At 34.3% G+C, this 14,619-nt stretch overlaps 1 protein-coding gene across 2 annotated transcripts in view; it reads right to left on the reverse strand.

Annotated features, from left to right (window-relative positions):
* Positions 1-14,619, reverse strand: part of LOC145994955 (organic cation transporter protein-like) — a 206,130-nt gene that overhangs the window by 52,551 nt on the left and 138,960 nt on the right. For both annotated transcript variants that reach the window (XM_083131483.1, XM_083131485.1), the window contains exon 5: positions 1,713-1,867. In XM_083131483.1, the coding sequence (XP_082987609.1) occupies positions 1,713-1,867 (155 nt within the window). The remainder of the gene's footprint in view (positions 1-1,712; positions 1,868-14,619) is intronic.

The following is a 14,619-nucleotide window of genomic DNA, read 5'->3' on the forward strand; positions in this document are numbered from 1 at the left end:
GGGAGAGGGGGCAGTTGCCCCTCCCTTTTCGTCACTTTTGCTCCCGCACTATGCTAAACTTTATCTACAAAGGGAAATATACTGTCTTTGCTCCCCCAGTGTTTGGCACCTTGCCCCCCGGTTTTGGAACCAAATCGCCGCCACACACACACACTATTAATAATTGTAATACAGTCCGTCATTCACTAGTCGTAATTCTCGTAGTTGTAGTAGACAAACAAATGAAAAAATGTATAACACCATGTTATAATCCATGCGGTCTTAGAAAGATCGTTTCGCGGGCTTGCAGCAGACGACAATATGGGGGTGTGTCAGCGAGAACCAATCAGGTCCGCGAATGAGCGAGCCCGGTTGCCACAGCTAACTCGCTGCGCCTTTCTGGAAGGGTGAATGACCTCTGCCTCTTGCTACCTCGGCCTGTTTGTTCGGCTGAGGAGCAGACGACACGAGAGTATCGGCAATAGTGTGCGAGCGACGTCTGCTGTTAGCCCGCGAAACGCTCTTTCTAAGACCGCATGGATTATAACAAAGGTAAAGCGATCCGTCTCGTGAAAATTCTCATTTCAAGGTCTGGTTAAAGGTAATGTTAATTGCGGTGATTTGGCCCCCGAGTGGTTACGTTTGTTCTCTAATTCACTGACATACTTCATATTTCATTACATTGGTTGGCGGAGAGGGCGCTGAAGTCCGTACATTCCACGAGTGCATTTGTTAGTTTCAGTTTTAGTTCACAGATAGGCTAATTGGAACTAGATCTACTGTTGAAAGTGGGATACAAACCACTATGTGCTCCACCAGGTATCGAACCTGGGATCCCTTGAATACAATGAAATGCCGTTACCACTACGACAGCGGGAAGACAATATCATTGAGTGGATTGCAGTTGTCCAACAAGCCAAATTGTGGTTGAAAAATCACAAAATTAGAGTTTGTAAGTCAAGGAGCGATGATAAGAGTAACAACCATTCGATACGAGGAAACTTAGGTTATCTCAAGACAGAAAACCTCCCCTTCAATATGCTAGTAGTGTACATTTAGGGGAGACTAGAGCAAAATGATCCCCCTAAGATTAGGTTAGGTATTGCGCATAAACAATGCAATACAATGAAGGTTATTTCACATATGTTTTGGAGCATATCTTAATTGTTATTTAGAATTGATTTGGAAATTTTAAATCAGAAATGTAACACAGAGTAAAGGCAGACATATGATGATGTAAATGACCATTTTATCCCGGGTATTATATTCTCTACATACAGTGCTGAAAAGAAAACCACTTTCCTTTCAACAATAACATTTTTTGGTGTACATTTTAAACAAAAGATGGTGAGGAAAATAAATCTCACCGCCAGCAGAGCATCAATTGCCTACATGATCGTACATACCACTAACAGAGAAGGAATTACGAATGATTGTTTGCCCCAGTAGGATCATTTTGTCCTGGTCTCCCCGATTACCGCAATTAACGTATGGAGAAACGTATAAATACCAATAAAGAATAAATATATATTACCAATGTCTAAAATTGCTCTTCAAATGAACGTAAAATGAATGGAACAGCATTTTTAAACAAAAGTGAAGCCTTAATTGCAATTTGAAATGCCATATTTTGCCCTCTCTATAGATAACACACTGCACTAACTGTTAGACTAATGCATTATTGAAGAACACATTCTCTGATAAATAAAATTAAAAATAGAAGATGTACTCACATATCACAAACCCGCTGAAGACGATGCTAACGGAGATAATTCCTAGGAGGAAACGCAACACCAAATAAGCCTCGAACCATGGGACAAATGCAATGGCAACTCCAATGCTCACCTGCAAAGCCAAGGATCCCATTAACGTCTTTTTTCGACCGAATCTGTAAATTAAATAATTATATAATTAAAATTATATCAGAAATTGATTTATTGATTGATTTGGTTCATTTTACATCGCTTTTCTGCCACTTTTGAATAATAGCGAAGATGAGGAAGAGTGATGATTTGGTTAAATTGAAGGACACCCACAAACACCCATGTCCAGGTCGGGATTCGAACCCGGGACCCCTGGCATCGTAGCGCGATGTATGTCCTTTTTTGACGTCCCTAGCAACGTCCATTTCCAGGGGCTAAAAATCCGACCTTTTTTTCTCACGCTTTATCCTCGATATCAACAACAACTTAGATGATTCAATAGAAAAAGAGAATCAAACAAGAGTGACATCTACATAAGAAGATACAGTCCATACCATTTAGTACTCAAAATGTGAGAATAGCTACATGGTGGCTATTGGCGGATTTAACGTGCCCCCCTAAAAGCCATGAATAAATACAGTAGTATGAAAAGAGGTGATATTTTATAAAACATAAAATAAAATCCTTAAATAATACCCTTTCCAGACTGCCAAAGAATACAAAGATACAGTTTAGCAGAAATAGCCTAATCGTTATTTGAAATTGAAATCTGTCGTCAGTGAAAATCAAATCTGGGACATCTTGATTACAGGTCAATAATATTAATATACGAATAGCGTTAATGCACACCAGGGTCAAATATCTAGGTTGACAACTTTCCCCAGTTTCCAGTACACAAGATGTTTACACGTCTAATGAAAATTCAACGACACCATTGATATTCAATAAAGTTTAATAAAAGCCAATAATAACATTGTTGTATTTACCTACGTATGGCAGAAAATTTTTGTACTCTGTTAATACATGCAAACAGATAAACAACTGTGTTACGTCTCTGTAACAAATATGACATTGAGAAGTTTGTAGTATATTACATATGTGTTGTTTACACATTTTCGTGTGTTCCACGAATCAGCGCTCAATTGTAAGGAATTTTTTATATATATATATATATATATATATATATATATATATATATATATATATATATACAGGGTGACTGGTAATTAGATGTATTCCCTGAAAGGGGTTAAAGTAGAGACAATTTGCAATAAATTTGACCATATGATACCCCGTCCGAAAATTAGTAGTTTTCGAGATAATCGAATTTCAATTGATTTTACTAAAAATGACAATTTTCCACATAAAAAGATGGATTGAGAAAAAACTGATAATTGTAGGGAACTTATTTCAGCGTTTTCTGATAGCTAAAAATTAGTGGTTCGTTGAAAAAAAAGTTTTCCCCAAATAACAATCTCATGTAAGTAACGGGTGGGTCTAAACTTACAAGTGATGATAAAAAAATGCACTCTTAGTTTACTTGGCAACGTATTAATAACAAAAATGATATGACACGAACCGTACAAATTACTTAAATTACTTCCTTGAGTCATCAGCTATCGAACAAGGTACAAATGTTGCTAACATTCACATTTGTGTACAAGAAATAATACTTCATTCATTTTCATGTGAATTTCCTTAGAAGCGCGCTATCTGGGCCGCTGTTACTCACACTTTGGTTGTTACATGTTACATTGTACGTCAACTAGAGGACAATACTTGTGTTATCACGTAAACAAGTGATACAAATGTGAATCATGCAGCCCAGTAGATGGCAGTGAAATGACGCTCACTAGATGGCAGTACCTAAGAGCTCATCTCAGGTTGGAAGTGGCTGATCTACATAAATCTCCTTTGCGTAGCCTTGCAACGAAATCAATAAGTGATAGAATATGTGCTAATGTTGATATTGTGCTGTTAAACAATGGCTGCATTCGAGAATGAAGAATACGCTGATATTTTGTACTGTTACGGGTTTTGTGATGGTGACGCAGCTACAGCACGAAGAGAATACGAGCGTCGTTTCCCTAATCGCCGTTTACCAGATGCGTGAGTGTTTTGTACGACATACCGGCGCATCCGGGAAACAGGTTCGGTTCGACGACGGCAATGCGATGCAGGCAGACCTCGTGAGTTTGCTCCTGAAGCGGAGCAGGAAATACTGGAGTTTTTTCAAAGAGACCCCACTACTTCGACGAGAGTTGTCGCCGAGCAACTTGGCATGGGTCAGTGGAAAGTGTGGTTCACTTTGCATACAGCACGGCTTTATCCATACCACTACACACCCGTGCATGCTTTGGAGGAGGGAGACCCTGCCAGGAGGATGGATTTTTGTCGTTTTCTAATATGTATATATATACATATACAGGGTGACTGGTCATTAGATGTATTCTCTGAAAGGGGTTAAAGTAGAGACAATTTGCAATAAATTTTACCATATGATACCCCGGCAGTTAGTAGTTTTCGAGATAATCGAATTTCAATTGTTTTTTTTAAAAAATGACAAGTCACCATATATATATATATATATATATATATATATATATATATATATATATATATATATATATATATATATATATATATATATACATACATACACAGGGTGTCATTTTAATGGCGCCCACGGACCACGGAAACGTATAGAGGACATCAAAACAAACATCTTTTTTCAGTAACATTTTTCTCGTTGGTGTGTCGTTTCGGCGCTTCAGTCGTTCAAAAAGCCTGTTTTGCCACCTGAATGCTGGCAACCACACACAACATTTGATTGCATTTGTGACGTCATATCCCATCGTGAAGCGATGCGTTACAGGGTTGCCAGGAACACACATATTCTGTGAAAAATGACATAGCTACAATCAGCCACATTACGTATCGTAAAACAAAACTAGAAAACACGTTCTGTAACCTAACAGGAAGTAAACAAACGATACGAAAAATGGTAGAAAGAAAATAGAATTCAAGTGGAAGTGGTCATATCGAATTTTGTATCAGCTTGCGTGTCAAATATTTGCAAATCTAGTTACCAAGTTGGCATCTACAATTTAGTCTATCCACTTCGTCCTTCTGATACTAGTTGTCTGTGACACATTGAACAGATGACAAAACAGAAATGAAAGAACTCAAAATTCCAAAGGTAAGCAACACATAATATAATGTATATTCAATACATTATAAGGCAAGTGACAAAAATGGTTGAAAATACAGGGATATAAATAGTAGTAAAACACACTCTCCGACGACTGTGTTTATCTATGCACCGGATACACATGGAATAGTTTGCAACTCTGAACAGGGCAGTATATTCGCTACTGATTCATTATTAGATTGTTACTGTGGTTGTACGTGTTTTAGCCGTAATGTAACAACGTGAACCTCAGATACTTCCGTTATCAGCACAAAATACCACAATGCATCTGGACACAAACCTGTAGATATCAACCTTGCAACGAGATTTGCAAATATAATTGACATGTAGCTGGGCGTAAAAAGCCACATGTAAGTTGTAAGTACAATAAAAGTTATTGTTGTTGATATTTAACATTTAGGCTGAGACAAAATCCGATATTGACTCTTCATTTTGAGAGAGATGAAGTGAAAAAATGGCGTATTGGTTCAATAAGCAAGATTATTCGCTAGATTGAATCGAATGTTATGTGGATTTAATTGAAGGACTTGTGTAGTAAGATTAAGTAGTGTTTAGATTATTATCTATTGTGATAGAAAAGGACAAAAGTTGATTGATAATAATCAAATCGATTACAATTTAAGACGTTCAATATCCCTTTGGATTGTATTAGAGATGTGCTTTAACTGTCTCGTTTATTTATGATAATGGATCAAAAGGGAAGCAATATTGTTGAGGACGGACATAGTGATAATATTGATATAATATCATCTGATTCAAAACATGAAGAAAATGATGTAAATGATGTTATGGACATTTCACACAAAGTAAATGGGCCGAATAAAAGAAAGAACAATACAATACAAAATGAAATGGGTAACAAAAGTTCTAGGATGGAACACACTACCAATCATGAAGAAAAAATATACCAGTATGACATAGGTTCCAACGAACCCTATTTAGTGATAATAGAAAGTAGAAACCAACAGTTAGGAAATTTGCATCCAGTTAAAGTTGGATATATGTTGATGGATAATAATGTGAAAGTAAAGTATGTAGATCAAAGTGGACGAAATAGAGTTCGAGCATTATTCAACACGTCACAAGAAGCTAATAACTTTGTGAAAAATAAAGTGTTTTTAGACAAGTTAGGAGTAAATGCCAGAATTCCTAAATCATTAGTGGAGAAGGAAGGCCTTGTGTTTGGAATACCCACAGAATTTGAAATGCAGTATTTAGAAAGCAGTATAGAAAGCCCAGTGCTAGTGACTAAGATGGAAAGAATGAAGAAGAAAATATGGTGGAATGATGGGTCATTTAAGCTTGAACCTACTCAAGTCTTATGTGTAACTTTTAAGGGGACAGTTTTACCACAATACATAGCAGTTGGAAAACAAATAGTTGAGGTAGTGCCACGTGTGAAACCAGTGTTGCAATGTAATAGATGTTTCAGATTTGCTCACACAGGTCAACAGTGCAAGGGTAAAAAATTGTGTTATAAACGTGGCCAAGATTATCACGAAGGAAACTGCAAAATGAGTGAAACATGTATAAATTGCAAAGGAGATCATAACGCTTGCAACAAAATGTGCTCAAAATATCAGGATGAAAGCAAATTCAAATTATTATGGCCGAGAAAAACATCTCATACTATGAAGCAAAAGGCATGGTGACGGGAAATAATTCAAAAAATATATCATGTGAACAAAAAATTAAATTATTTAGGGATCAATTTCAACATGAAACTGTTCGAAGAAGCGGATTGGAATTCCCTCCCATCAAAAAGAATTATGTGAATGAGAAGAATGCACCAACAAGTGATAGTTGCAAGGAGGGCAGAGAGAGTTATTGTGCGAGTTTTGTAACTCAAATGGCGGAACAAAAGAAAATATCAAAAGAGAATAGTGGTCAAAAAATGAGAGTACAATACAGCAAAGTTGTTACATCACCTCCAAAGAAGATTATGAAAACGGCTACAAGACGTATTGTACAACTCCCACGGGATAACAAAAAGGATGTGAATGTGGATTCTTCATCCTCATCAGACACAGAAAAAGAACAAATAAAATACAAATATCCAGTATATTTGAGAGAATCCCCTTATAGTAAGCAAGAACAAGATATGGACAATATAAATTGCAGAAGATATTCGGATCGTAAATCAGTTTCTTGTAGACAAAAGGAAATATATCAGTCATTGTTGGACCTTTTACCAGACATGATTGAATCAGTTCGTGATTTAAATGATTCCAGGAAGAAACAGAAGATTTTAATTTCAATGCAACAAATTATAGGAAAGATAATTGCAATATTATCAGAAAGTTAAACTTGTAAAAGAGGATAAATAGGTATGTCTTTTATAGTGCAATGGAATATAAATTCATTTACAGCTAGAAGATTAGAAGTATTACAAATTATAGATGAGCATCATCCAGGTATATTGAGTTTGTCCGAATTTCGTGGTAGACAGCATCAATATCAAATACCTCATTACGAGTTAATATCTAATTTACATACTAAAGATACAAGAGGTGTAGGTTTATATATACATGAAAGTATAAAATTTAAGAGAGTAACATTACCAGAATCATTAGGGTTGATAAAATTATTTAATGTAGAATTAATAGCAGTGAAAATTAAGATGAACACATTAGAGTGTACAATAGTTTCAATTTATATTCCATCGAGTTATAAATCTCAACATATTAAAGTAACACACTTTAATGAATTATTATATTATGTCCACGACAATGTCATTATCACAGGTGATATGAATGCTCATCATGAAGCATGGGGTTGTAATTATAGAGATGCATTAGGATGTAGTATTTTGGACTGGATTAGTGATCGATCATTACATTTCATGAACGATGGGTCAGCTACTCATTATCCATGGAATGGTAAATCACCAACAGCCATAGATTTAACTATTGTGTCAAATAATATAATAAATAAATTGTTTTGGGAAGTAGATTTTGTGAATAGGGGTAGTGATCATTTGCCAATTTTCATTACACTGTTAAATGATGCACACTCAGTACCTAAAATATATTCATTACCAATTAGAAGGTGGCAGGTTAAAAACATCGATTGGGAATTATATTCTGTAATTTTGGACTCTTATATCTCAATGGAAGATATTAAACAGGAACAAAACATAACGTGTCAATGTTATTTACAATTAATAACGTATGCAATGGATATTGTAGCTAAACGGAAGAAAATTAATAATAAAAACAACTTTCCTACTATAAGTTGGTGGAATGATGAGTGTCAAGATGCAAAAGAAGAAAGAATAAGATTGTCTGAAATATTTGCTGAACAACCTTTGCCAAATAATTGGATAAATTTAAAACAAGTAATTGCTAAAGCAAAACGAATCTTTAATAAAGCAAAAAGGCAAGCATGGGAAGAATTCTGTGAATCATTATCACCATCTGTTAAAACAAACACAATTTGGAAAAAAATAAATTTTCTTAAAAAAGGACAAAAAAATTGAGTTTCACTTATAACAACAATTTGGCAAGAACGTTTTGAAAAAAAGTTTACACCTAGTTATGTAAGAAATAAAAAACCCGAGATTATAAATAATATAAGTTCCAGTGATGAATTTTATTCAAAAATAACATTGCAAGAATTAAGAGAAACTCCAAGTAATATAAAATCAACTGCTCCGGGATACGACGGAATAACGTATGAAATGATAGGACATCAATCGGACAATGCATTAAAAGTATTTGTAAATATTTATAATAATATTCTGAGAAGTGGAAATGTGCCACAAAACTGGAAAACACATCTGATACTACCTATACTTAAATCAACTGAAGATCCGAAAGAAGCTGAATCATATCGACCTATTACGTTGGCTCCTACAATTGAGAAGATATTTTTATCCCTATCAGTTCGGTTTTAGGGTAAACAAGGGTTGTATTGATGAATTATCAACATTAACATTGCATGTTCAAAATGCAATGTATAAGAAACAATATACATTTGCTCACTTTATAGATATACAAGGTGCATATGATAGCGTTGATCCTCATATATTAATTGATATGTTAAATCAGACAAATACTCCGAAAATAATTATGAAGATAATATGGAACTTGATGATAAATAGGAAAATATTATTTTGGTTTCAGGACACACTTAGTAGGCCCCGTACCACTTCACAAGGATTACCTCAGGGAAGTCCACTGAGTCCATTATTATTTAATATATATATGAGAGGAATTTTCAATTTCATAATTCTACAATAAAAATAATTCAGTATGCAGACGACTTGTGTATATTAGGATCATTTTGTAATCCATATGAAGGTATTCAGAAAATAGAAAATAATTTTTATAAAGTGAAATGTTGGCTGGAGAGAATGAACTTTATCATATCACAGAACAAGTCAGCAGCTGTATGTTTTAATAACAAAAGTGAACATAAATATCCAAATACGTTGACACAAATTGCTGGTATTCCATTTCAAAATAAAATAAAATATTTAGGAATTAATTTTGGTAGAAAATTAATGTGGATGGATCATATAAGGTATTTACAAGCTAAAGGTGAAAAAATTTTCAACATGCTTAAAATTTTAGGAAATACTAATTGGGGTCCTCACCCAATAATAATGCTTTTATTTTACCAAAACCTTTTTAGGCCTAAGCTAGAATACGGATGCAGCATATATGGAAATGCTACAGAAAGAATTCTATCTATGATAGATAGTTTAGAAAGAAAAGTCTTGAGGAGATCATTGGGTCTCATGAATTCAGCTCCCAATGTTGGAGTTTATTTAGAATCCATAGAAAAACCTTTTAAGTATAGATGCAAATGAATTACAAATAAATTCGTTTTCAAGTGCTGGGAAACACAAGAACATCCAGTAAATAAACTTATGCAAGACCAAGGATTTTATATCAAGAGAACAAAATAAAGGGACAATATTCAACTTTCCTACAATGTAAAATAGAATTTCAAGATTTATTTTCTACAATAATAACTAAAAAAAAATAAAAATGTTAAAAAACTTACGTAAGTGAGTATAAAAGTTTTGCAGACGACGTTTCACGAAGCTACGCTTCGCTTCTTCAGGTCACTTATCAGTATTTAAAATACTTCGTCAAGAACATAAGAAATCCAGGATTAGGTTAAAAGGGGGTGATAGGATATGGAATTAAAAATTCCTGAAGTTAAAAATGCCATGTAGGCTAAGAAATAAATCTAAAAGATTAGTGTCCGTACTACCATATTGCTACTACAGCCACTCCTTCAATATGGTAGTACGGACACAAATCTTTTAGATTTATTTCTTAGCCTACATGGCATTTTTAACTTCAGGTATTTTTAATTCCATATCCTATCACCCCCTTTTAACCTAATCCTGGATTTCTTATGTTCTTGACGAAGTATTTTAAATACTGATAAGTGACCTGAAGAAGCGAAGCGTAGCTTCGTGAAACGTCGTCTGCAAAACTTTTATACTCACTTACGTAAGTTTTTTAACATTTTTATTTTTTATATATTTAGTGAGTAAACGCACAGTTTTCCATAATGGTTACAATAATAACACATAGCAAACATCCAATTTATGAAATTTCATATGATCAAATACTGGTAAGGAATGTTTCATTAACAAGTTATGCAAATATTCAATTATATTTACAAAATTGGGAGAATTATAGATTCATATACACAGATGCATCAAAAAATAAAGAAGTAGGATGTGCTTTTATTGACTCTTCAAATGGAAATATTAAAAAGTTTAGACTACCTGGAGAGTGTTATATTTTCTCGGCAGAAGAATATGGAATATATCGTGCATTGATGTACATTAATAATATTCCAGATAAAAGGATATTAATATTAACAGATGCTAAAAGTGTTTTGTACAGTGTGCAATCTTCATATAAAAAGTTATATAAGGCATCAGCATTGGTACTTTACATAATAAGATTGTATGGTAAGTTAACTACAGAGGGAAGGACAATTCATTTTGCATATATACCAGCACATTCAGGGTTTCATTATAATGAACTGGCAGATAAAAATGCTAAAGAAGCAAGAATTATGGATCACAGAACGAATATATTATTATCATATACAGATATATTACCAAGTGTTAAAAACAAAATTCAACAAGATTGGGAGATATGGGTCAAACAAATATTTACATATATGGGCCATTCATATAAAAATGTACTAAATTTAAACAATAAGACTCCGTGGTTTTATACATTTAATATACCCAGAAAGTTTTTAGTTTTAATACTAAGATTGAGATCAGGTCACATACGTTTAAATCACCATTTATATAAAATTAATTTAGTAAATTCACCTATGTGCAAGTGCAATCTAGATCAGGAAGATGCTCATCATGTTATATTTCAATGTCCACTTTATACCACTCAAAGGGAGATGTTATTCAAGAATCTAATAACAAAAAGAATACCTCTTCCAACTTCTTTATCCTGTTTAATATCGTCACCAGATGCAACAATTGTATTTATCATTTGTAGATTTTTTCATGATATTAATATAGACATATGAAAATTGTAAATACTCAAAATGTGTAACTTGATATAGTCACCAGATATAACAATTGTATTTATTATCAATTTTAAATTTGTATGATAATGATGTAGATAAATTATATAAGAAAACTGTATATATTCAAAATTTGTAATTTGTGTAACAGTGTCATGCATGACATATTTTTAGGACACTTGGTGTAGAGCTGGTATAACAGCTAAAACCAATAAAGTATGAATGAATGAATGAATCTTCATTTTGAATAAGTTTTTACCATTCCTCATATCGTTGGTTCACTTCCCCCTTCCCCTGAGATGACTGCTGACCTTCTGGCTGGTAGGCTATGATGTTCGGTTTACTGGACTAGTTTCTCGTTTCGTTTTACAGATAATAATGTGGTTGGTAGTTTGTCATTTTTCACAAAATTTGTGTGTTCCTTGCAACCCTACCGTGCGCTGTTTCGCCGCAGGAAATGACGTCACAGATACGATCAAATGTTGTGTTGGGTTGCCAGCATCCAGGCGGCAAAACGGCTTTTTTCGAACGACTGTAGCGTCGAATTGACGCTCCAACGTGAAAAATGTTACTGAGAAAAGTTGTTTGTTTTGATGTCCTCTACACGAATCTGTGGTCCGTGGGCGCCATTAAAATGACACCCTGTATATATATTTGTAAAAGAAACTAAAAACAAATAAATTATGTACATCTCAACGTTCGAAATTTGTAACGTTCATTTAACGTATGTATAAATAATGTCAAATAATGTAACTTTATTATGATTCCATAATTTTGTAATAAAAGGGGGGTTGGAAAGTAAAACCTCAGGTATAAATACTCAGAAATTTCGATAGTATATTAGTACATTCCTTTGACAATACACTTCCTGGGTGAACTAGGAAGGCCTTATCTCCGGGTGGACTAGGGATCACTACTTCCTGGATGGACTAAGAAGGAAAATACCCTGTGTGGACCAGGTGTAAATAGACATGTTCGCATTTCGCTACAGTTAAACCAAACGATAACTAAATTATTTCATCGATGAACCTGAGTTTTACTCCCAATCTTAAACCAAAGTGACTGTACGATCCTTACTACAATAAACTGTTTGAAATGGTAATCCAGTGTTCGTGATTCCGTGATCTTGAGATGGCTTCAGTGTAGGCTTAGAGACTGTCAGCGCTACTGGCAGAAAATACAACGGATTAACTAACTGGCCAAGGGGAACGCAGCAACTGGGAACTCTTGAGTAATGAATGATTCCTTCGATTACTGTGTTATTTTAATGCTACATATTAATTTTTGGCAAATTTCGTATGTTCTTTACATTATGGAGCAGGGCCTCCCCGATGACACAGTGGCAAATTCGTCGCCTTGTAATCAATCCTGGTTCGATACCTCATAGAGGTATATTACATTAACCATTACATGTATTAATAATGAACTAAATGAAATATTGTACGGCTTAAATGTAAGTCTATTAAGATAATATATAATAATTACAATAACATTGCTCAGTGTTTCGGATCCCACTTTAAATTGTAGGCCCAATCCAGATTAGCCTTCTGTGCATAAATACACTGTGCAAATTGAGCCTTTTGCTTTGGGGGGAAGATGCCCGCTCGGTGCAGTATTTGGGATTTAATATTGGAGAGGGGTATGGAAACTTGCATATGTTACAAGTAAGTAAACTAAATTATTGTCTTGCGGTTCGAAGCACATTTGAACAGTGCTTCTAACATTAAATTTTATGATAAGCTTTACATTTGGAAATAGTATCTTTACATTCTAAGAAAATCCAAACCCTCACACAAAAAAGCTACTGAAGTAGTAGCACTGAGAAAACTTGACTAAATTGATTTTGCCCAAGTTGTAATTTAATGCGCATCTAACCTACTCTCATGTTTTGTGTTTTTGTAAAACCTCTGCACACTGTTACCAAGTAAACAATATGCTATATAAAAATAGAACTTCAGACGAGAAGTAGGATGCAAAGGTCATAAATATTAAATAACGGATTTCGGAAACATTTTTCAGTGGTGTTTGTTCCATAGTTAAGAAATTGAATATCCTATCAATTCCATTTTCTTTGAAGGGGATAAAAAAATCCCTGGCAGGAATAAAAATACAATTTTTTTTGCCGGGGATATATTTTTGTGTGTCTCTGTGTGGTTAATTTGCACACTGCATCAAGTGGACTTGAAGCAACAACAATATTATTGACCCCGGGATCAACGGGGTCCTTATCGTCGCCACTGAACACAAACTTTCATTCCCAGACGTTAGGATTCTCTCCAACTTATGCCGAGTCTGGCAGTCATAGAATGGCTTACAAGTAGGCCCTGGGCGCCGAACGATCTAAATGAAAAAAATATATATAGAAGAGAGAATTCCATGGTAACCCGTGTAATTATTTGCTCCCTATTAAATAAATATTATTTTCAGTTTGCCGAAGAATGGTTCTAAAAATGTTCTTGATCGCTTCGCTCGCAATACAATTGTTTTTTTTTATGCATTCTAAATTAACAGAGAGAAGTAAGACCAACTATGTACTTCAGACTGTTGCTGCTAAACAGTTTTGTCTTAAATGCATGAAAAATTGTTTTGAGGAAAAGGAGCACGCACATGTGAGACAATTTATATAATTTTTACTGTTGGTTTGTTGTGAGGTGAATGAATTGGTTATGTAATGTATTTAAAAAATATATGTTATATATATTAAAGAAACTTTGAATACGTACAGAATTTAATGCTAACATGTTTCGCATATATTTTCTTATTTTACGTCGCCCCACGTTGAATATGTGTAAAACATAATATGTTGTAGGATGAAAGTTATACATGTCATGTGTACAAAAAGGATAAGTACATTCGTAAGTTCATTCGGAATGCATTTATCATGCCTTTTCTGTCTTTCAAAAATACAGTTTGTGTGCTTGTTTTAGCTAATGTGAAATTGAACGTGTTAAAAAATATTTCAAATCGTTTGTTCCAAACACAAATGCTTTAGGACCGACTTCTACCTCCAATTTTCCGCCTTTGATACTACTACTGCAATTACTACTACTACTATTAATAATGTTATTATTAGTATTTTTATTATTGGCACATTTATCCTGGTACTTTGTATCGCGCTGTGCTAGCCACTACGCCACTGAGCTACCGAGCCGACCTAGCCTCGCCTGATTTTTCGCTGTCGCTGTTTTACCTGCGTGGAATCGT

This window comes from Lepisma saccharinum, chromosome 11 (assembly GCF_977018435.1).
Source record: "Lepisma saccharinum chromosome 11, izLepSacc3.1, whole genome shotgun sequence".
NCBI classification, from domain to species: domain Eukaryota; kingdom Metazoa; phylum Arthropoda; class Insecta; order Zygentoma; family Lepismatidae; genus Lepisma; species Lepisma saccharinum.